The sequence below is a fragment of the Grampus griseus genome, assembly GCF_964374135.1.
Source record: "Grampus griseus genome assembly, chromosome: 1".
Lineage (NCBI taxonomy): Eukaryota > Metazoa > Chordata > Mammalia > Artiodactyla > Delphinidae > Grampus > Grampus griseus.
In genome coordinates this window covers 38,689,848-38,712,661 of record NC_139017.1, presented here as the reverse complement: position 1 = coordinate 38,712,661, position 22,814 = coordinate 38,689,848, and the positions used below count along the sequence as shown (strand labels likewise).

The following is a 22,814-nucleotide window of genomic DNA, read 5'->3' as shown; positions in this document are numbered from 1 at the left end:
TGGTCTCTTTCCTGTTCCTGGAACATGCTTGGCGCTCCACCTAAGAGCATTTGCATTTGCTATTCCCTCTGCCGGGGAATGCTCTTCCCTTAAATATCCACAGGTCCTGCCCCCTCAGCTCTTTCACATCTTTAATCTGATTAACTTTCTCATTGTGATCTTCCCCAGGGCCCCATTTAAAATTATACACCCCCAATATTTTCCATCTCCTTCTTTCCCTTCTTTAATTTTCTCCTTAGGACTTATCGGTAACATTCTAGAAACTTATTTGTATTGTTTATTGTTGGTCACCTCCACTAGAATATAAGGTCCTTGAAGGCAGGCAATTTTGTCAGTTTTGTCCAGTGCTGTATCCTCAGACCCTACAACATGCCTGGTGGCCTGTAGTGGGCATTCATTTGCTGTGTGCATTAATCAACCAATGAAAGAATGAACTTTCAAGTGTTCCCTTCCTGTTACATTTTTTTCTTTCTTCACAAGTAGAAATGTAAATGAAATGTGAGAGGAAAAAAGAGACATGAACAATGAGATTAAAGAAAGGTAGACTCAAAAAAAGAAGGATGAGAAAGCCCTTATATATGGAACACTAACTCTGAACCTTAGCAGTTCAATGGTAACAAACCACAGTCATGCAATACAGATTGTCCCTAAGACAAGCCTTGCAGATACAGCCCTTGTCACTCTTCTGGATTCTTCTCTGAGGTCAACTGCTCTCTGTTGGACAAACAGGGTAATATCAGCAAAGTAAACTAGAAGTGGTTAAATTTTTTTTTCTACACTTTGAATAAATGTATGCCATTTGCTCAACAAATTATACATACTTTCTAAGAAAAATCACCATGATTTAAAATGATGTTTCAAATTTGAGTTTAGGTTTAACTTTTGTGTTTGAAAGCCATGAATCTGAGCATCTGTCATAGCAACGGTGCAATATTTCATTAAAGATAACAAACAAAAACTCAGTTACCTCTTGCTCATTTGTATATAGACGTATTTATTTCATATATGTATCTACGCATATATAAATAAAAAATAGTGTTGTCTCATGGCACAAATAAATCCAGTCAGTGACTTACATTCACGCACAATACAAAGAATTCCATATTGAGACTGAACCTTTAAATATTCTAAAAAAGAAACATTTTTAAAAAGGGAACACATAAGATAGTTGGTGAGGAATGTCTAAAAATACAGCATATGTCCCTACATTTGCATCAGGAAATTCATACTGATAGAAAATGTAGCTAAGTATATTTTTACGCAATTGACATCATCTGTCAATCTAACAAACTTTTAAGGGTATTATTCTATGCAGCTAAATAACTGCAACTTTGAGTATTAACCAGTCTCTTGAGACCAGTGTTAATATCTGTCCTGTGCCTTTAAATCCAGTTGTCACGGAATTTCAGACTGCCTCTGCATCAGAAATTGCTAAGCTTTCCAGTACACAAACTATGCTGTGGGTTTGCTTAGAAACTCCTTGTTGAAGAATCTTCTTGCCTCAACACTACTGAGGGAAACAGAGCAACGAGATGGATTCTGTCTTCTATATTCAATGCTTTCAACTATGGCATTCTTTATTACCTGTGAATAGAGGCAAAAGATGTATAATTAGTGCTGTTCTGAACTCACTGAAACATTTGTTTGGTCAAAAATATATATATATATAATTTACCTTTTTATTATCGTATTCTTTTTGAAATAGAGAAATCTCTGAGTCATGCATGTATATATTTATTTATTTTATTCAATTAATTTATTTATCTATTTGGTCGCATCGGGTCTTAGTTGTGGCTTGTGGGCTCCTTAGTTGCAGCTCACTGGCTTCTTAGTTGTGGCACGTGAACTCTTAATTGCGGCATGCATGTGGGATCTAGTTCCTGGACCAGGGATGGAAAACAGGACCCCTGCATTGGGAGCAAGGAGTCTTAGCCACTGTGCCACTAGGGAAGTCCCTCATGTATATATTTAAATTCAACATCTCCATTACACTTAAAAAAATTTTTTTTAAATTGATGTATAGTTGACTTACAATGTTGTGTTAGTTTCAGGTGTACAGCAAAATGATTCAGTTATATATATATATTTTTTTCAGTTATCTACCTATCTATCTATTCTTTTTCAGTTTCTTTTCCATTATAGGTTATTAGAAGGTATTTAATATGGTTCCCTGTGCTATGCAGTATGTCCTTGTTGTATCTATTTTATATACAGTATTGTGTTATCTGCTAATCCCAAACTCCTAATTTATCCCCCTCCTTTCCCCTTTGGTAACCGTAAGTTTGTTTTCTACGTCTATTTCTGAGTCTATTTCTGCCTTGTAAATAAGTTTGTACGTTTTTGTACATTTGTACGTTTTTGTACATTTGTACGTTTTTAGATTCCACATATAAGTGATACCATATGATGTTTGTCTTTCTCTGTGCACATTACACTCTTGTTCAGTTTGTATCCAGATACTATTCCTTCCCCCAGCAGAGAAAGAACTGTTGTGGGAGTGTCCCAGATTTTTTTTTTAATTTATTTTTATTAATTTATTTTTGGCTGCGTTGGGTCTTCGTTGCTGTGCGCGGGCTTTCTCTAGTTGCGGCGAAGGAAGGCTACTCTTCCTTGCAGTGCATGGGTTTCTCATTACTGTGGCTTCTCTTGTTGCGGAGTACAGGCTCTAGGTGCATGGGCTTCAGTACTTGTGGCGTGTGAGCTCAGTAGTTGTGGCTCGCGGGCTCTAGAGCACAGGCTTAGTAGTTGTGGTGCACAGGCTTAGTTGCTCCGCGGCATGTGGAGCATGGGTCCTTTCCCGGACCAGGGCTCGAACCCGTGTCCCCTGTGTTGGCAGGTGGATTCTTAACCACTGTGCCACCAGGGAAGCCCCTGTTTCAGATTTTTTGCTGATAAAATAGGGAATAAAATATGTGTAACATGGTAAATTTATCTTCATTCTGTCCTTCATGGGGAAGGTAGTAAGAGGGAAGAAATAAGTAACTACTAAATCTAGAATTTATGTCCTTTATAGTTAGTAGATAAGCAGAAATGAGAGACCACAAGGAAGTACGAGACTTTCCCTAATCCTAATGAGAAAATAAATTGCTGGAGAATTGCCCTGCTTCCTCAGTGAAACAAATGCAGTTATAAAACATGGATGTCCTCTATCTAGGAAACACCATGCTTTGTGATTTTATCGATGATGGCTTTTCTTTATTCAGAATAATCTTTGCATATACCCAAATTAATGGTGAATACAACCTCTAAGAACTGCTATTATAATTATCATGTACTTTTTTTGGTATGATGTTAACCTAGTTAGGAACTTTTGGAATGAAGAGAAAATCTGGAATTTGGTTGAAGCAGTTATTGCAGAGCAATGGGAATGGGCTTTTGGAAGAGAGGCCTGGATAGTAACCTTGGCTCTGATGCTGGTTTTTTTTTTTTTTTTTGCGGTACGCGGGCCTCTCACTGTTGTGGCCTCTCCCGTTGCAGAGCACAGGCTCCGGATGCGCAGGCTCAGCGGCCATAGCTCACGGGCCCAGCCGCTCTGCGGCATGTGGGATCTTCCCGGACCGGGGAACGAACCCGTGTCCCCTGCATCGGCAGACGGACTCTCAACCACTGCACCACCAGGGAAGCCCCTCTGCTGCGGTTTTTGAACCCTGACAAAATCAGGAAGACTCCATTCTCAGGATAGGACTATACAATTTCATCGTTTTTTTTTTTTTAAATTAATTTTTATTGGAGTATAGTTGCTTTACAATGCTGTGTTAGTTTCTGCTGTACAGCAAAGTGAATCAGTTACACGTATACATATATCCACTAATGAGACAGAAGTTTTAGGGTCAGAGGCAAGTCACATGAATATGCCACGATTCACTTTTTTCCCTTCCCCAGGGGTTGTGAGGCCACGTTAAGGTATTACACACATGCTTTTCAACCCTTTACCATGGGCAGGAATACTTGGGAAGTCTGAGAAGTTTAGAACACCATTGGCCCTTCTCACTCAGGGCTGGTGTGGCCCTCTTGGCCTTGGAGATGTGTGCACAGTAGGGTTTTCCCATTTCACATCCAATCTAACTGGGCAAGCTGGGTTCAGTACCTGGAGGAGAGAAATGTTTGACTTAGGTGACACTAACATGCAGTTAATATTCTGTGACTTTATGTAAGGCCCAATGGGCAGGGCCCTCTGTTCTCTAATGCTAACTTCAAACAAACTGTCATATTCTAGAAAGAGGGACTTATCACAGGAATGTGATACCTTTGCTTGCTTTATGATTTTTAATTTTATATATATTTTCCCCAGAAGACAATTATATATATAACTATATATATATAAAATTGTCTTATGCGGAAAATATAAAATACACATATTTATTTTAAATAAATATATAAATACTTATATATCTATATTATAAATATATAATTATATTATATATAACATTATGTAAATATAAAATTATATATATAATTATATATATATAAAATGGTCTTCTGGGAAAATGGGCTCAAATGTTACTGAGTCTTTTAAGCAAAGCAGATATTAGCTGACCTCATCTTTCCCATGAGTAAGGGAAACATAATTCTATGGAGACAGAAGAGGGGGCTTCAAGCCTATGAAGGACACCTTGATAGAGGGCCTCCAGGCACAGTCACTTCTTGGCTGTGTGAGATCAAGGGGAATTAACTTATATCCTTGAGCCTGTTTCCTCTTCTTTAAAATGGAAATAATAATACTAATCTTGGCTTTTGTGGGAACTGGAGATCATTTATATAAAGCACTTTGCACAATGCCTGGCACATAGGAAACATTCCACAACTAGCATCTATTTATTGTTGGTATTTTTAAGCTGACCATACGTGAGGACATTTAAATTAGATGTGAGGCTGTAAAGCTTACTAGAAACAAATGCACCATGTATAGCCAACAGCGGGCTTATTATATGGTAAAAGTCAGCAAATCAATTCTGCTATCAAATGTGTCCTACTACATCTTCTTTTAATAATCTCCCTGTCTTTCTAGAGATCATGTCAGCAAGTTTTCAGTTGGTTTCTCCTACTGAAAGGAGCACCAAAGCAACATGAGACACACCAACCCTCATTGCAGAGAAGTACCCAAGTAAAACTAAAAATCAGTTCTTTACTTTCCAAAAATGCAAAAAGCTTTAAAATATATTTAAAAAAAAAAAAACTGCAGGGGACATTGTGCTAATCATGACTGCTGTCAACTCCTTTACAATGAATTCATGAGCACAAAAAGATCAACAATAGCAATATTATGAACTAGTGGGTTTATCATAGTTGGCCCTTGGAAGGTGTTTTTAGTAAACAGGCCATTCTTTTAAAGGAAAATGGATATTCACATTTACAGCTGAAAAACCCAAAAATGCAATTAGAATGTGCATGTCAAACCACTAGGTGGCGCATTAACACTGTGAAACCATTAAATACCAGGTTTTTCAGATTACCCGTTTGTTGTGACGTGTAACAGTGGTCCCCAACTTTCTTGGCACCAGGGACCGGTTTCATGGAAGATGATTTTTCCTCAGACCTGGCAGGAGGGTGGGGCGGGGGATGGTTTCGGGATGATTCAAGTGCATTACATTTATTATAAGTGCGCTTTCTTTCTATTACTATTACACTGTACTATATAATGAAATAATTATGCAACTCACCATATTGCAAAATCAGGGGGAGCCCTGAGCTTGTTTTCCCGCAACTAGATGGTCCCATCTGGGAGTGATGGGAGACAGTGACACCCGAAGTGTGTTGCTTATGTCCAGTCTACTCCGTAAGATGCAGTTTAATTATCACTTGCTACTCACTGATAGGGTTTTGGTATGAGTCTGCAAGCAGTTGATTTATTATGGTCTCTGTGCAGTCAAACCTCTCTGCTAACGATCATCTGTATTTGCAGCCGCTCCCCAGCCCTAGCAACACCGCCTCAGCTCCTCCTCAGATCATCAGGCATTAGATTCTTATAAGGAGCGCGCCACCTAGATCCCTCGCATGCGCAGTTCACAGTAGGGTTCGCGCTCCTATGAGAATCAAATGCCGCTGCCGATCTGACAGGAGACGGAGCTCAGGTGGCGACGCAAGCGATGGGGAGCGGCTGTAAATACAGATGAAGCTTCGCTCACTTGCCCGCTGCTCACCTCCTGCTGTGCGGCCCGGTTCCTAACAGGCACTGGTCCTGGCCCGGGGGTTGGGGACCCCTGATGTATAATCCTGTGATGTCAACAGAAGTGGCTGAGCTCAGCGTTACATCAGTTGCTAAATTCAAACCTTTCGGCATGACACATGGTACAATGAGATGTGTTTGAAAAGGCGATATATTTGAGTCTTCCTATTTTTTAAAATGATACTAGGAGTCATCATCAATAGTGTTTACACCTAATTTCCTCTTTCATTCCCCCCCCAAAAGTCATTGAGAGACCAAATCCTTCCCGTCAGTTTTATCCTTGCAGGGGTCCTTATATCTCAACCCTCTTCATCCCCATCACCTATCCCCAAATAAGACTGGTGTCATCTTTCACCTGTGCCATTTAATAGTCTCCCAATTTGCCAGATCCTTTAAATATTTGGCAGTAAAGGCATAAAGAAAAAAAAGAAAACATGAAAAATGTAATCTTTCCCCCAAAGGAACAAATTTAGAGACGTGAGATTGGAAGCGCTCCAAAAGTAAGTACTGGATTCGCACAACAGAAATTTTAAAATGAGCCTTAAAAGAAAGTTAAGGTATATTTTGAGAGAGAAATAAAAATTATAAATATAGCAGAATGCAAGAAGATATTCTGCAGTAAATTACTGTGGATTTACTGGCTAATGCCTGCTTCCCAATAGTGTCATGAAAGTAGGGGCCTTAAGTAGTCTTGTCATGTTTTATCCCAGCACTTAGAACACGGAAGGGGAAGAATAAAAATTTGTGAAATTAATGACTGCCCAGAAGGTGCTCACTGGAGGTCAATTAAATAGGATAAAGCTCAACTCATGGAGACAATGAGATTTGAGTTGAGTTGAAGGACAAGCAGGATTTGATAAGTGGAGAGGAAAGACTGGGCATTCTCAGTAAAAGGATAATCTCATAAAGAGGCTAAAGATGGAAGGTCATGGCATGTACAGGAAACATCTGGGAAGTGGTTCGGCTGGAAAGGAAGCTGTGTTTGGGGTATACTAGGACATAAGTCTTCTTGAAAGATAGATGGTTCAAAAGGGAGGAAAGAGTGAGAAAAAAACCTTTGGCCCCATCTCAGCTCCTCAACATAAAAGTGTGACTTCTAGCAATCAGCCTACGTAATCCATGATTCGGTTTCCTCACATGGGAATAAAAAATACCTACCTCATGGGCCAGTTGTGAATGCTGAATATTTGAAAAGGAAATATCTGGCTTATATTAAGCACTCAAAAGTTTTCCTTGTTCTTTTTGTTTTGTGCATTGCTGTATCCTTAGTTCCTAAGGATACAACACAGTAGATACTCAATAAATATGTATTGAATTAATAAGTAAATAAGATATAAAAAGATTATAGGTAGCATTAAAGGTAAATGAATTTGGGTCTGATATAGAAGGCCATTATAACCAACAAGGACATACTGTATAGCACAGGGAACTATACTCAATATTTTGTAATAACCTGAAAGGGAAAAAAAACCTGAAAGGGAACATATATATAGAGAGATATAGATGTAGATATAGATATCCATATATGTATAACTGAATACTGTGCTATACACCTGAAACTAACGCAGTATTATAAATCAGCTATACTTCAATTAAAAAGAAATGCCTAGAGATATCACATAAAAAAATAAGGCTATGATACATAATAAGCTTCTAAATTATTTTGTAAAAGATAAAAACTTTAACTTGTACCTAGACACTCTTAACATGATGATGAAATATCAGTAAATGAAGAAGTAAATACCAGTACTTCTGGATATACACTTTTCCTCATTTTAATTAACCCTTAATATTTAACACTTTACAGGATCACTGGAGAAAGAATTTTAAAAGCTCATGATTATGCAGCATTGGCATATGCTGTCACTGTCTTTAGAATATGCCAACTGAATGAATAAACTGAATGAGTGAGACTGCATAACAGTACATTTTCCTGTGATAACTGGTCCTGGAAAAGAGACCTCAGAAAGTGTATTTCCTCTAGATTGAGGTGGTAGTTTATGGGTACAGCATGTAGTCACGCTACCTGGCCAGGCATACATGGCCTGGAGATTCTCCACAGTCAGGCATCTGCCTCCCACCAACAGGCCCTGTATCCTGACACTCACTACTCGTTCCTCCTATTACATTAAACTCTTCAACAGTTTCTGCCAGTAAGTCGATGACATTTTTTAAATGACTTATGAAAATTTTGTTGCATATTTATTTTAGGTGTCGGGCATTGTGATCAGTACCTCTGGAGGATACAAGGTAAATAAGGCAAGTCATTGTTTTTAAAGGGTTTAAGTTTATAATTAAAAGCAGAAGATAAATTTGGACACGGATAGTAATTATTATCACTAACATATTACCTGTTTCAACTGAGTGTCTCGTACGCGCCAAGCTCTTAAATTATATTCTTTTACTTAATCCTCATCCCAATCCTATAAAAATCTGTATCATTGTTTCCTTTTACAAATGAGGAAAGTAAAATTTGGAAAGGTTAATCAACATGCCCAACGTCACCTAGCGAAGAGGCACAAGCAAAAATCTGAGTACCCAATTTGGTTTAACTCGAAAGCCTCTGCATTTTCCACATACCACATGTCTACCAGTGTAAGTCACTATATATTAGGTTTCTTAAAATAAAAAAAAAGACACAGAAAAACCCCCATGAAATGCTGCCATTGTAAAAAGCACTTAGGCAACGTTCGGTGAAAAGGAATTTGGGAGGACTGAGTAAGTGCAGAAACCCGACACTAATGAGAAACCCAGCCTGCTGTCATGAAGTGAGCAGAAACAGAAGTTCTCTGAAGATGAACTGGAATTTAGCTTCAGCAAAGCAGGGCTGCTAGAATCTCTGGGGAAAATGAAGCAACAGAAGCACAGCAACAGAGCTGTCGGAGACAGGTTGACATTTTCAAAGTAAAGGTTTAAGTCAGAATGTGAATTGAAGATGAAAATTTGCCTTAAGCCACGGTGGTGGTGGCCACAAAGTTGAAAACTGCCTCCGTGGGATTGGCAGTCAGATGTCTTTGCATTAGAAGAGTTTATATACACAGTGTCCACAATTGGTGAAAAATTCCAACAGTCTGTGGCAAGTAAACATGTGTTGTGTTGCTGCGGCGTGAATAAGTCACCTACTCTCGTCGAATCGTGTGAAAATGAGCGATTTGGCTCATGATTGAGCCTAGTGACCCAGCATCCTACCTCAGAGTTTGTCTGTTCTTTCTTTATCATCACTTACCAAGAAGCTTTGATTCTGATAAAATGTGTTTTCCTGGTTAAAAGCAGGGAATGGGAGTCATCAAGGGAGAGATACATGTCAGTGAAAACTGAAGTCTTACCTGGGTATGAGGCGCACACACACACACACACACACACACACACACACACACATATACAACCAAGAATCACTTGAACAGAAGTCTAAATGGTCATATAATTTAAGAGGAAGCCTACATGCATTCATTCAAAAAATATATGCATTTACTGCCTAGGCTGCCATTACCTATATTGACTTGTCTATATTCTTAATTCTGGGATACAGACACACATAGTTATGGTTCCCATTTATTAAGCAGCTTCTGTTTGCAGGGCACTGTTCATACGTCACCTGATTCAAGATTCACTATACTGCCACTATGATAGGTGCTGTGACACCTGTTTCAGAGGTGAGGAAACTGAGGCTCAAGAAGTTTAAGTAGCTTATTCAAAGTCACACAAATAGCCCATCTAAGAGCTAAACATGATATAAAGTCTATGACCTTGCTTCTACTTACTGTGTGAGAAAACTTCTTAGGAGCAATTAAAACCTGCTTAATTAAACGGCTTGTGAAAAATCTGTAACTGATGAGCTCAGGACAGTTATTTTGGAATTCAGTCTGGTTTTGTTCAGGCTTTAACTGTTTCATCTATGTGTCAAACAAATTACTTTGAAGAATGTTTGTAAAATATATAAATAGAACTATATCATTCTTTACAGACAATAGCTTACAAGGTTTTACATAAACCAAAACTGAAAACAATGAGAGAAATGTAGTTGTGTAAGTTACATATATATATAGACACACACGTACATATACATGTATGTCTATATACAGATATACTTTTGTGTATGTGTCCTTTTATTTTCCCAAGTCCAATAGGGTATTTATATATTCCTATAAGCTATTTTTTTCCATTTTAGGACAACTGATCAAGTTTAATACATTTCATCCCAAGGAGTACAAAACACAATTTTGAGTTTATTGGCTTCATACTGGAAATACAGGATTACTCCTGTATTAACCCTTAGTTCTTTTCTATTTTAACAGCATGAGGTTTCATAAAACACAACTGCATTTTGAGAATGTCTGTTTGCTCCCTATGAATCATAGATTAAAATGCTGATTTTCTCTTAATATTCTTTAAATTTTCACCATCACCACAGAAACAATGTAGCATATGGATTTCTGATTTTCACTGAATAATATAAAAGAAAACGAAAAGGAATAAATCTATTTAGACAATGATATATTCTATAAATGTTGTTAAGCGTGTTTTACTTGAATTATCACATATTCACAAATGAAGGCTGACAAGAAACACTTTAGAGTTGCAGAAACTGAAGGTTATTGGGAAAAATTTTATATGCTTACAAAAATTAAAGACATTGATTAATAAACGTATTATGGTGTAACTGTTATAACTGCACACAATTGATCATTACTAGTTTCAGACCAAACTAAACAAACAAGCAAACTAGATGTGCCAGTATTCTATTAGATCACAAAATGTAATTAAATCTCGTATGCACGGAAGACTCATTTGCACGGTACATTCTTTTACTCCATTCATACAGTCTCCAAAAAGACTGACAAATCAGGCATGATAACTTTCCCTCTCCATTTGATTTCTTTCTTTCTTTTTCTTTTATTCTTTTTTTCTAATGTGCAAAATCCGATTAGGCCAATGAACTTGGGCTTTTACGACTGATAACCATTTGTCAGACACTATGACGTGGAACCGCAAGCCAACGTGATTCCAATTACACAACAGTGGTCCTAAATGGTGAGTTAGCAGCTAAAGAATTTTACACAGAGACAGAATTTTAGCAGCAGATAAACTAGTGATTGGAATAATACTGAAGAGAATGACTTGTTTCTTATATTTCTGAAGCAAAGCATACTTGATATCTCCAGGGCTAAAAATGGAGACACTGCGACTTTGGGAGACATTTCTAAGATCCACAAAAATAAAGACATTTAAAAGCATGAGTGTATCCATGAAAAGTCATGCTATTTTTGCAGATTAACTATACTTCTGGTTACACTCACTTTCTCACTCTTATATTTCCATTTTATCACTTTTCTTCCTAATTAAAATTTATTTTTTCATATGAGAAATACACTAGATACTTTGGGAAAGAAGCTGAGGATAACTATCCTTCAATCAAATAATATTATGAAATGTGGGCTCTGCCAATTTGGAGGCATTTGTTTTCTTATTTGTGAATTTTATGGGGTTCTTCTGGAGATTAATAGAATAATTCATGAAAAATAAAATGGTACAGTTTGGGTGTCGTTCGTAAACCTTACTTTTAATTAATTAAAATGAGGTATTGCTATGTTCATGTTATATGGAAGTATTTGACATTGTCAATGATTGTAGGAGATACTTACATCGATGTTGTTCAGGGTATTGAAGTACATCAGATCATGCAGCCTTTTGAATGCTTGATTTGGGTATTGAAAGTTGAAGGTTGAAAATGGTGATTCAGGGTCATCAAAAATATCAAAATCAGCTAGTTCTTTCTCTTCCTTAGTTTCTCTTGGAACACCTAATATAAGAGTCTCAAATGGTGTTATTTTGAAAACCACAAATTACCTCTAAAATCCAGAGCATAAAACATACAAATAGCCATAAACACAACATTGGTAGCCCCTTCAGGGGTCATATAATCCTTAGTATACACTATTAGGCCTCTGTCTATATTTCCTGGACTTGACCATTTTCGTGTGTTCTGACTGGGCAACTTCCAGTTGCCAATAGCAGCATCTCTGTGCCTAAGAGCTTTCTACTCCTTCCTGTTACTGTTCAAGGATGCTTTGCTCACTAGCATCAGGCTGGAAATTCCAGTAGATAATACTCTGTCCCAGGAAGCAGTCAACCAAAGACTCTATGGTGTTGGTATATAAATTCCCCAGTTCCCTTGCCGCTTGCTGTGTAAGTGGGAAGGATGATTCCAGACCATAGGTTCTATTTCATTTCCTAGAGTTTCCCAGCAGGATCAGGTTCTCCTCGTGGTAGCAGCTTACTAACACATCTTTTGTTGTCCGCCTTTCTTCCCTTTATCAGTTCCCTGCTCTCTTACTAAAGTTTCCTAGTTCACCCAAATAAACCATTTTCACTTGAACGCTTTGCTTGGAATCTGCTTCTGGTAGAATCCAAATCCAAACATTAATTAATTGTCTTCATGTCACAGGAATCCCCTCCACATCCTATTTTTGAGAATTAATAGTGATAGAAAATTCAAAATTTTCTAGGTTTTAAGTATTCCACTGTTCAATAACTAAAAATGCCAACAAATTCTTCCTTCTCTTGTGTTGAAGTATGACATGATAATCTCCACCTCTCTTGATTTTTTTCTCTGACTCCCTCCACTATCTAGAAGAAGATCACTGTCTTCTCCATGACTATTTTTTGTCTGTCCTTTCACAGCTACATTTTCTGGTCCTAAAATAATATGATTTTGAGGCATTTAGCATCTTGCCTGTCAATCTCTAGATCGCCTTTTGTTAATCAGTATCTTCCAGGATACAGAAGAGTCTATAGACTCCTCTGGATGTGGCAAAACAAAATGCCTTAAATTTGATTCTCTTTTTTTTGTATGGAATATAACATGGCAAGCTGAAATTACTAGCTATATCGTACTGCTAGATAACATTAATTTTTATGGCCAGTTAACATTCCCAGAATTTTTTGCATGATTTTTTCTGAAACAAAGCCTCCCTTACAAGGGTAGTATTTAAAGTATTTAACAATGCCTATGACAAGGGTACCATTCAATCAGAACAAATACAATCTGAGGTTGTGGAGATTTTTACTGAGCTAGTTGTTCACCCTTCAGTTTCTGAATAATGAGGAGCCAGGGGGTCTTGGGCTAAGAAAGAGGGGGAGTACTCGGGGTCTCAGGATAGTAGCCATTTATCAAGGTAAGGGAAGTGTTCAATGTTGTAATAGCTGGTATGGCAGTGTCAGCATGAACCGGCTTAATGTTAGTCTTTATCAGATTTCTACTTTACAGAATATAACTCCCAATGTACCTGGAGCCTTGTACTTTCTGAAGTTGATGTTGGCCAGAACAAAATGGATGATGGTTGGGCAATCTTTCTCAACATCAGGATTCTTGGGTTTAAAGACATAGCATTCCTTCAGTCCTTCTCGATCAAACACATAAGGATCGATCTTTGGAAAGGGGAGCTTATTCATTTTAGCCCACTTTTCTGCAAGTAGAAGTTCCTATGGAAGAGAGGGAAAGATCATTTGTTCAGTTGGTCTGCACATTATTCAATATTAGTTAGGTGTCTACTGTGTGCTAGCAGTATGCTCCTTGCTAGGATGAAAAATGACCCTGTTCTTAAGAAGCTTATCAATCTCAAAATATATAAAATGACTCCATAAACAAACTCACTATTATTTTGTCAACTTTTTGTATAGGACTAGTTCCATAGGAGGCATTGAAAAATTATTAATGAACTGAACTGAATGAAATTACGTCGATGCAATTGCTAGAGAAATAAGCATATATTATGAGTTCTGGGCATTTATAAGCCAAGTGAATGCTTTTTAACCCTTCAGAGTCAAAAAGAAATTGTTGAAGCAGAATGAGGAGCACTCTGTTACTGATTTTTTACCTGCATCTTCTCCACAAAACTGATTAAAAATTAATACATTTTCTGAATGCAAAAACATTGAGTTGCCCTGAATTAGCTTTTTTTTTCTTTTGTTTATGAAAAGAAGCTGAGCTTCTGGCATCATTTGTTATTCTATGTGCAGTGGCCAAGAATTGGCCATACAGAGGAACCAAGAGTTAGTTAATGGGTGTAGCAGATTGTCATTGCTTCCACATATGAACTTCCTTCCGGATAAAAGGCTTATACATCCTTACTGGAATGAGAAGACACCTGGCACACAGCCACAGAGCTGATGTGCATCCACTGACATGTAACGTGACCAAGAAATACAAGGTTGCTGTCGACTACTGAGGTTTCAGGTTTGTTTCTGCATCAAGGCTGACTAGCACCATGGGTAAGCACAAAAAATAATTACATTTAAACTAAAGAACATAAATCAATACAGAGAGATGCAGCGAATAGAGCTTATTTCTACTGAAATGCAGCTGAAGGGCAAAAAGGACAAATAAGAAGCAGACTGTGGTAGTGGGAAAAGCACCAACTCTGGGGCCAGATTGCCTGAGTTAAAGTGCAAGCTCTGGGACTTTGGGCATGTTCCTTAATGTCTCCACACCCAATATCCTCAAATATAAAGTAAAGATGGCAATGATAGTACATGTTTCATAAGACTGCTGTTAGAATTAAATAAATTAATGAGTGCAGTATTTAGAACCATGCCTGTCATTTCATGCTATGCAAATATTTGACAAATAAATGCCAGTAAAGAGAAGAAAAGAGATGGAAGGGGAAAAGTGAAGAAAGAAAAGAGGAAAAAGTAAGAGAGATAGCAATGGTATTGGGGAAATCCCTAAAGGAGGGAAGTTTTAGAGAAATGATCACTATCATCTTAAGTTTTTTAACTACCCTTGTAATCACATTGATTCATTCAATGATAATCATTAGTTGCCAATCTAAGTTCCATGCTAGGAGGTGGGGACATAACACTGAGTGAAACTCTTGTTCTTATGGGATGTACATAGCCTGGTAGTAATCAAATAACACTTCAGGTTTAAAACTGTGGCAAATGCTATGAAAAAAGTATTTATTTGCCATGAGATTTTGCAGTATACCTGGACTATTTCCTCACAGTGCTTATTAATTCATTCAACGTTATAATTGAGCACCTATATTCTAGGCGTAAGAGAGAGGCTGTCCTTGGATACTTAGGGATTATAAATCAATGGGAAATATAAGAAATAGATATGATAGTGCAGTATGGAAGAGGCAGGGAACATGATGGATGGCTTCATGCCTGGGCTGTACAGCCTGAAAGGCCCAGCACATCTTGACTTGCAAGCTCGGTGATCTGAGACAAACCGCTTATCACTACAGCTAAACAGGGAAGAAATTATTTTGTGGGAGGAATTATGCAGTGATGCTCTCCTAATGGCACCATAGGGATCATAAGTAACAACAAACGCACGTGGACCAGGTTGTGTACTATCCTTGAAATAGCAGGCTCCCAATCCCATTTTATCTACATTTCAGCTATTTCTTATTTCTCAGCAACTCATATATACATAAATGAGTTGTAAAATAAAGTTAGCACTATTATCTTCCTGAACATTGCTGTGAGGATTAAATGAGATCATGTATTTTTAAAAACTCAGTAATTTATATTTAAGAAAACAAGTACTTTAAAATAGCACCTTATGCTTTGTGACCACCTAGAGGGGTGGGATAGGGAGGGTGGGAGGGAGACGCAAGAGGGCTGATTCACTTTGTTATAAAGCAGAAACGAATACACCATTGTAAAGCAATTATACTCCAATAAAGATGTTAAAAATAAATAAAAAAATAAAATAGCACCTTAAATTCAGAGAAAAATATGTTTTTCATTGAACTTTCACTGTTCCTGATGCTTCTAGAATGTTGTGAATTTTAAGTTGATCGACTCTCTCAATGCCATTTACTGAGAAATAAAAATCTGGGAGAACAAAGGATTTGATTTATATTAAAGCATTTGTTTCATGAACTGTTAAGCTAAATGTGATTATATTTTACAGAAAATCCCATACATATATATGAATAATTGCTTGTTAGAAACTTGAGAAAACTTTTATCTCTAAATCATTTTTCTTCCTGTTCAGTTGAATTATTCAGCCTGTTATTTCTTGTCTAGCACTGTTCCCAGTTATTCATTAAGGATTATTCAACATCAAAATAAAACTAAAAGTTCACGCTGTGGAATTGCGTGAGAACAAGGAAAAGAAGGAGCTTTCTAGTGTTTCCAAACATGACTCAAGGGTATGACCAGTGATGTGTGGATGTGTGGAGAAAGAGGAAAAGGGGAATTGTGTGAGGTAAAAGACCGAGCTATTTTTAGATAAATATTTTACGCTGGAATCAGGAAGTGATAGAAACTTTCCCTTTCCTTATATGATCCTGACATGGAAAAGATTAAAAACTGATGACTATAAAGGCAGTGATTACAGGATGGAAAAGCCATCTCCTCTCTGATGTCTTGTTTCTCTGTCTGTAATGGCTAAGAAACAATGACACAACTATAAGTAGAGCAGACGAGTTTGAAAAGAGTATTTTAGAAGAATGCAGTGAGCAAAAAAATTGCTGCTCCACAAATTACAGCAATATGCCAGAACTGTGTTCTAACCATCCATTTTGGTTATTGTTTGACACCTCAGACAGTTCAGATTTCCACAGGCTAATTCATGGTAAATTCACGTAGTACTAACTAAAATGATTTTCTGTGGAGATAAAAACTTGATAGTGTCCTTCCAAGTGATACTTTGTAAGATATTTGTGCTCATTTTTAAGTACTAAAACATCTTGAAAGATAGGAAAAACAATCTAAATAACATAGAAATATATTCAAACTATAGTGTTAATGGCATATATATGCCATTTTATTTATTTATATATGTAAATAAATATATACTTAAATTAAATTTATATATGTATAATAAATTAGCTTTTCTCTAGAGGAAATGAGGGTTTTTTTTCTGTATAAACCTGGGCTATGTGTTTTCTAAGATATTTATCATTATTCAAAATCTATTTTTTGATTGGGGAGAGGTATGGAGTATAATTGTGTAAATAAGTTTACAGAATTTTTAAAAATTATTGAAGCAACAATTGTATAAGATACAATGAATATAAACAACAATTTAGAATTCATTATTTTGTGGTTATGGTCATTCCCACTTCCAAAAAATGTATTATATTAGGTTCCAAGAGCTTTATAATGCAATAGACATGAAATAATTTTCTATATCTAACAGTGTATAGAATTTACAGAGCACTTTGTACTTCTCCTTAGTTCTTTTTCACTAAGAGGTTACTATACATTCACCAAAATATGTAAGGAGAAATTAATGTTGGGTATATCTCCTTATCACAAGGCATCTGATCCTCCATGACCAATACAGGTGTAATGGGTTGAATGGTGGCCCTCCAAAAGACAAGTCCATGCCCTCAACCCCCAAGACCTGTGAAGGCAACCTCATTTGGAGAAGGGGTTTTTGCAAATGTAATTAAGGGTATGGAGATGAGATCATTGTGGATTAGCTGAGTGAGCCATAAATCCAAAGACACATGTTCTTACAAGAACACACACGCAGAGGAGAAGGCCATAGGAAGACAGGGGCTGAGATTGGAGTTATACAGCCACAAGCCAAGGAAAGCCTGGAGTTACTAGAAACTGGAAAAGGCAAGGAAAAATTCTCCTGTAGAGCTTTTGGAGGGAGTGTGGCCCTGAGGACACCTTGATCTCGATTTCTGGCCTCCAGAACTGTGAGAGAATACACTTCTCTTGTTTTAAGCCACCATGTTTGTGGTAATTTGTTACTGCAGCCCCAGGAAACTAACACAAGAGGTAAATCTGTAAATGCTTCATTTAATAACATGCAGTTCCTTTCATCAGACATGGTGGACTGACGCCCACAGAGCTAACGCTTGGATTGGTTTGGCCATGCTGGTTTCATCCAACCTAAAAACCATAAGTACATCATATACAGAGGTTCTAAACCAAGGATCATGCCATAAGGTCAATAAATAAATCAAGTTAGTGTGGAAAAATACAGATTCTTTTTCTGTGTTATTTGTGGGTAAATGAAATTTTGACCTTGAATGAAAATATAGGGAGATAAAGTTAATTTAGATATATTGCTTCTATAATTTATAAAGACTGGCTCATTTAAAATTTTCCTTGCTTCTCTCTTCTTTTTCTCCTTCCTTCATTGCCTCCTCTCCTTCCTTCTTTCCTTTTATTTTTATTTATTTATTATCTTATTTTATTTTTTTGGCTGTGCCACACAGCTTGTGGGATCTTAGTTCCCCGACCAGGGATCGAACCTGGGCCCTCGGCAGTGAGAGTGCGGCATCCTAACCACTGGACTGCCAGGGAATTCCCCTTTCTTTCTCTTTTAAGAGAATGAACGCATAGTTCTGGCTTCTGGTCATTGAGCATTTTAAAAGGCCTGAAAAACAGTGAGATTTATGTCCAATATACAGCAACATAATATAAAATAACAATTTATGGCATAGCAACCCAAATCTATTATTCTCCATAAAATTTTGTAAGGTAAAGGACAAAACTCTCCAGTAGTAAACTAAATTTCCCTATATTCCTTGTTTTCTCCTCAAGACATCCAAAATTATTTCCCCCTTAAATTTAGTCTGTTTATTTTGCAGACCTGAATATGAAGACCCTGGCTTATTTTTATGATCAAAACTTTGATGTAGATTCAATTTTTAAACCTTACAATATTATACCTAAAATAACTATTCTACTTTAGCATTAATAGTATATTTTTATTAATTTAAAAATTATAGATGAGTAATCTTTTAGATCCATATTGAAATGAATATTATTATAATGACACTCTATATAACAACACTCATAAGTTTAAAAAATCATTTTCAGTATTCCAAATGAGCCTGAAAAGTTCATTTTGTTCACTTTGAATTTCCTGAAGTTCATTTTTGGAGGAAAAAATGTATTACATATAATATATTGCAGTTTCCTTTATATTAAGTCTCTGATTCATTCCAGAATTATAGGCTTCATGCTATACTAAACCAGTAGTTAAAGGATAGTTAAAGGTTAGTTAAGGGATATATTAACCAATAACCAATTTAACCAATAGTTAAAGGATAAAGTACATATTCATATATGAGGAAGAGGGGTAGGATGTAAGGAACTGACAAAATAATTCTAAAGCACATCTATTAGCATGCACAGCTGTAATATTTTTTTCATGCCAGCAAAGCTGTGTAAAACAAGGGCTTGCATGTACAATCTAATATAGTAATGTAAAATGGTGCAGCTTTTTTGGAAAGTGATCTGGAAGTACTTATTAAAAATCTTAACTAATGAATATCTAAGAAGCCAACTAAAGAAATAATAAAAAGTGTGATTAAAGACTCATGCACAAGGATGATCATTAGAGGAAAAAGGTGACAAGATAGCAATAACCTAAACGGTGAAAAGAGAGCATCGTTAAATAAATTCATGCATAACCACATATAAAGATATCATGCTGTGCTTAAAATTATGTTTTTTAAAATATTTAATGGCATAGTAAAATGCTCACAATGTAACTTTAAGTAGAAAGAAGCAAAAATATATGACCCTAGTGTTGATAAACACACACACATGCACGCACACACACAGTGAAGAGAGAAAAAAAGTAAAAACCAAAGTATCAGTAGCCATTGTCTATGAATAGCAGGAGCACTTGATGTATATTCCAAATTTCCAAATTTTTTACAAGTATTCTTCTTAATTGGAAATAGTGAATCAAAGTATGTTTAAAAACTAGACAAAGTACAATGGTTCTTTTTAGAGGTACAAAGTAATATTCTAAAACCTTCTTCCAATATCAGTTCATTAATGTAGTGGAGCTCTGATTCATATATAAAATGATGGCTTTGACATTTTACACTCCCATTGGTGAAATGAATAATCAGCTTCTCTTACCACCAGAATGAGCTTCTAAACTATCATGGTAGCGTCATCCATTGAAACGAACCTGCCATTGCTGCTCATGGGTCATCAAATCCTGCTCTTGGTTTTTCACAGTCACCTGCCCTGGTTCAGTACTGCACTGTCCTATGCTTGCATTACAGTAAATCTCTCTTAATTTTAATCTCTTGTTCTCCATCCTCCAATTCATCCTACTTTCCATTATCATATTAATCATGCTAAAATTCCAATTTCATGAAGTCAGTTGTCTGCTGGAAACGCTTCATTGATTGTCTGTTGGCTATCATCCAACTGTAAATTCCTAACGGGAGTGTAATATCTATCACTCTAATCAGATCACTCCTCAGATGTGCTCATTGCCATTTCTGTGCCATTTTCATCCTATTTCATTTATTTCCCTGTTCATCTACTCCAGGACACACCAATCTATTTTTGTATGGATCTCCTAGAATACACCTAGTTATATAAACCCAAGTAACTATGTAACAATAAGTTACTTAACTTCCTTCCAAATGACTTCATGTATAAAAGTCTTCCCCCCTACCAAAAGCTAAAATTTTATCAAGATCAAGAACCATATTTTGGGCTTCCTTGGTGGCTCAGTGGTTAAGAATCCGCCTGCCAATGCAGGGGAAACAGGTTCGAGCCCTGGTCCGGGAAGATTCCCACATGCTGCGGAGCAACTAGGCCCATGCAACACAACTACTGAGCCTGCGCTCTACAGCCTGTGAGCCACAACTACTGAGCCCTCGTGCCACAACTACTGACGACTGCGCACCTAGAGCCCGTGCTCTGCAACAAGAGAAGCCACTGCAATGAGAAGCCTGTGCACCGCAATGAAGAGTAGCCCCTGCTAGCTGCAACTAGAGGAAGCCCGCGCTCAACAAAGACCCAATGCAGCCAAAAATAAAATAAATAAATAAAAATAAATTTTAAAAATAAACAAAGATATTACATAGTTATAAAAAAAAAACTATGTGTTACCATTAACTGCTGTGCACAGCACAGAGCACACAGCGCAGGGGTGTACAAAGGAGGCAGCTAGTGAAAAGAGAAGAACATTACATTTTCATTCTGGAGCCTTAGAATTTGGTCCAACTTGACTACTTCTTAACTACCACTTTCCTAGCCAGATCCTGAGCTATGCTCTTTTCACCCATTATCTTATTTAATTTGTTGATGTGATGAGATTTCTTATCTCATCAATCCTTGTTTCTTTGTCTGAATACCACTAACTGCCTCAAAAAAGGTAAACTATGAAAGCACTTTTAAAATATGAGGTTTAGGGGACTTCCCCTGGCCATTCAGTGGTTAAGACTGCACTTCCACTGCAGGGAGCGTGGGTTTGATCACTGGTCAGGGAACTAAGATCCCACATGCCCTGCGGCATGGCCAAAAAATTTTTAAAAAATAAACAAATAAAAATAAAATATGAGGTTTATATATATATTAAAGAGTTATAACCATTATTAGTCTTAAGAACAGTTTAATCATGTACAATATAAAGGAAAACAGATGTCCGAGGACCTGGGTTATCACTGACTCTTCCTGGCTGGGAGATCATGAACTATTTCACTTAATTTCTGTGAGTTTCCATTTCTTAATCTATGAAATGGGAACAATAACTTTATATCTATTACAGCACTTCATTCATTCACCCACAAAAACTGTCCTACATACTCATAATTTGGGCTAGCACTTACAAAGCAATTAGAACCAAATGATTAAAACACACACACACACACACACACACACACACACACACACACACACACACACACACACACACACACACACACACACACACACACAATGAGTGTTCTAGTTCCCAGGGAGTTCACAGACAGTGGAAGCAATATGATGTAAACAAATATGGACAGTAGAACATGAAAATCGCTGTGTTAGAAGAATTGACTAAGTCCTTTGTACTAAAACTATACCTGTGGAGGTCAAGAAAGGTAACATGTGAGCTGCATCTAAAGAAAGTTTGAGGCAAAAGGAACAAATAACATTCGTGGTCTCACTTGAGTGCTGCCCAGCAATCCTTCTACATTGCCCTAGTCAGAACTTTTCCTCGTTTCTTCATATAGGGAGACTCCAATTCCTCCATTCTCTCACCCTCAAAAGATAATGCTGACTCCTAATTATTCTAAAAGTTAGAAGTTATCAGGTGAGTACTTTCCCATCTTCCCTTCTCAGTGCCTAACAGCTAACCTCCATCCACAGCCATAATTTCCCCCCTTCTCTTTTGTCCCAATACGGACATTTCCAGACTCCTCTCCACCTGTATTTTTGTATCTCCCTTCCACTCCCTACCCCTGTAACCTTCCCAGGGGTGTAACTCTATCATGTATGTCATCTGTCCATTCTCCAATAACATTTCTTCATTCATGAGTCCTAACCATCGAAACATTTGAACACACTCGAAGTACCTCCGACGCACCCCTCCACACACACCATTTTCTTATTCTCCACATCCTCTTGCAGATATAGTCCATCTCCTTCTTCCCTGGACAGTTTATAGAATTGTCTCCATTTTCTTAACTTCCGCTTAACCCTCCAATTACTGCAGTATGACTTCTGCCCTCTCAACCCTATTGAAACTGCTTTTCACCGAAGACTTCCTGTTGTTAAATATCTTGACTTGGTTTTATAACACTGCACATTTCCTTGGTTTTTGTCCTTTTCCCCTGATATTATTGTTGGATCATCAAGATACTATTTTACGTCCTCTTCTCTTCTCATAGTATACACTCCCCGTGCACCATTTTACTTACCTTTCACCTGC

General features: G+C 37.1%; 1 protein-coding gene across 1 annotated transcript in view; it reads right to left on the bottom strand.

The window, feature by feature from the left end:
• Positions 1–986: 986 nt before the first annotated feature.
• PLA2G4A (phospholipase A2 group IVA) overlaps positions 987–22,814 on the bottom strand; it is a 136,411-nt gene continuing 114,583 nt past the window's right edge. The window contains exons 15-17 of the mRNA XM_082666782.1: positions 13,453–13,648; positions 11,809–11,966; positions 987–1,584 (exon numbers count right to left, since the gene is read on the bottom strand). Of these exons, the coding sequence (XP_082522908.1) occupies positions 1,453–1,584; positions 11,809–11,966; positions 13,453–13,648 (486 nt within the window). The 3' untranslated portion in view covers positions 987–1,452. The remainder of the gene's footprint in view (positions 1,585–11,808; positions 11,967–13,452; positions 13,649–22,814) is intronic.